Below are 681 nucleotides of genomic sequence, written 5' to 3' on the forward strand. Positions count from 1 at the left end.
CGGCCCCTCCGGGGGGGTCCCAGACTGCGAGAGGGCACAGGCCTGGCTGAGGGGCCCCCTGCTCCCTCCTGAGTGTACAAATTTTTGTGCACCAAGCCTCTAGTGATTATATAAAGTTTTAGTCATTTAAAAAAATATTTGAACCGCTGTCACAGAGGAAGGGAGAGGGAGAGATAGAAACATCAATGATGAAAGTCATTGATCAGCTGCCTCCTGCACACCCCCCACCGGGGATCAAGCCTGCAACCCAGGCCTGTGCCCTGACTGGGGATCGAACCTGGGACCCTTCAGTCCACAGGCCGATGCTCTACCCACTGAGCACACTAGCCAGGGCTGGCTTCTATTTCAGATCGTGGGGGCTGGGCTGAGCTCGCTCTGAGATTTACAAGCCCTGGGGGTACCCCACACCCCCCAGAGCTGGCCAGCCAGGCTCACGATGGCCCGGGTGACCTTGGATGGCCCGGGTGACCTTGGGAATTCTCCGCTGGCCCCTCCTCGCACCCTCAATCCAGAGGCCCCCTCCTGGGGTGAGGGGGTCCCCGAGGCCCTGCAGGCGGCCCCAGCTCAGCCCTGCGACATGCCTCACTTGGTGGCTTGTCCCAGCCACCTGGCTGGGCAAAGAGCTCTCAGCCAGAGGGAGTCGCCACTGTGTCTGCCCCCACCCCCAGCCCTGGGCACACG

General features: G+C 61.7%; 1 protein-coding gene across 1 annotated transcript in view; it reads right to left on the reverse strand.

Moving 5' to 3' along the window:
• LOC102759940 (oxysterol-binding protein-related protein 5-like) overlaps positions 1 to 681 on the reverse strand; it is a 79407-nt gene that overhangs the window by 38887 nt on the left and 39839 nt on the right. The window contains exon 2 of the mRNA XM_015562386.1: positions 523 to 670. Coding sequence (XP_015417872.1) covers positions 523 to 670 — 148 coding nt within the window. The remainder of the gene's footprint in view (positions 1 to 522; positions 671 to 681) is intronic.

The sequence above is a fragment of the Myotis davidii genome, unplaced genomic scaffold, assembly GCF_000327345.1.
Source record: "Myotis davidii unplaced genomic scaffold, ASM32734v1 scaffold3578, whole genome shotgun sequence".
Classification (NCBI taxonomy): Eukaryota; Metazoa; Chordata; class Mammalia; order Chiroptera; family Vespertilionidae; genus Myotis; species Myotis davidii.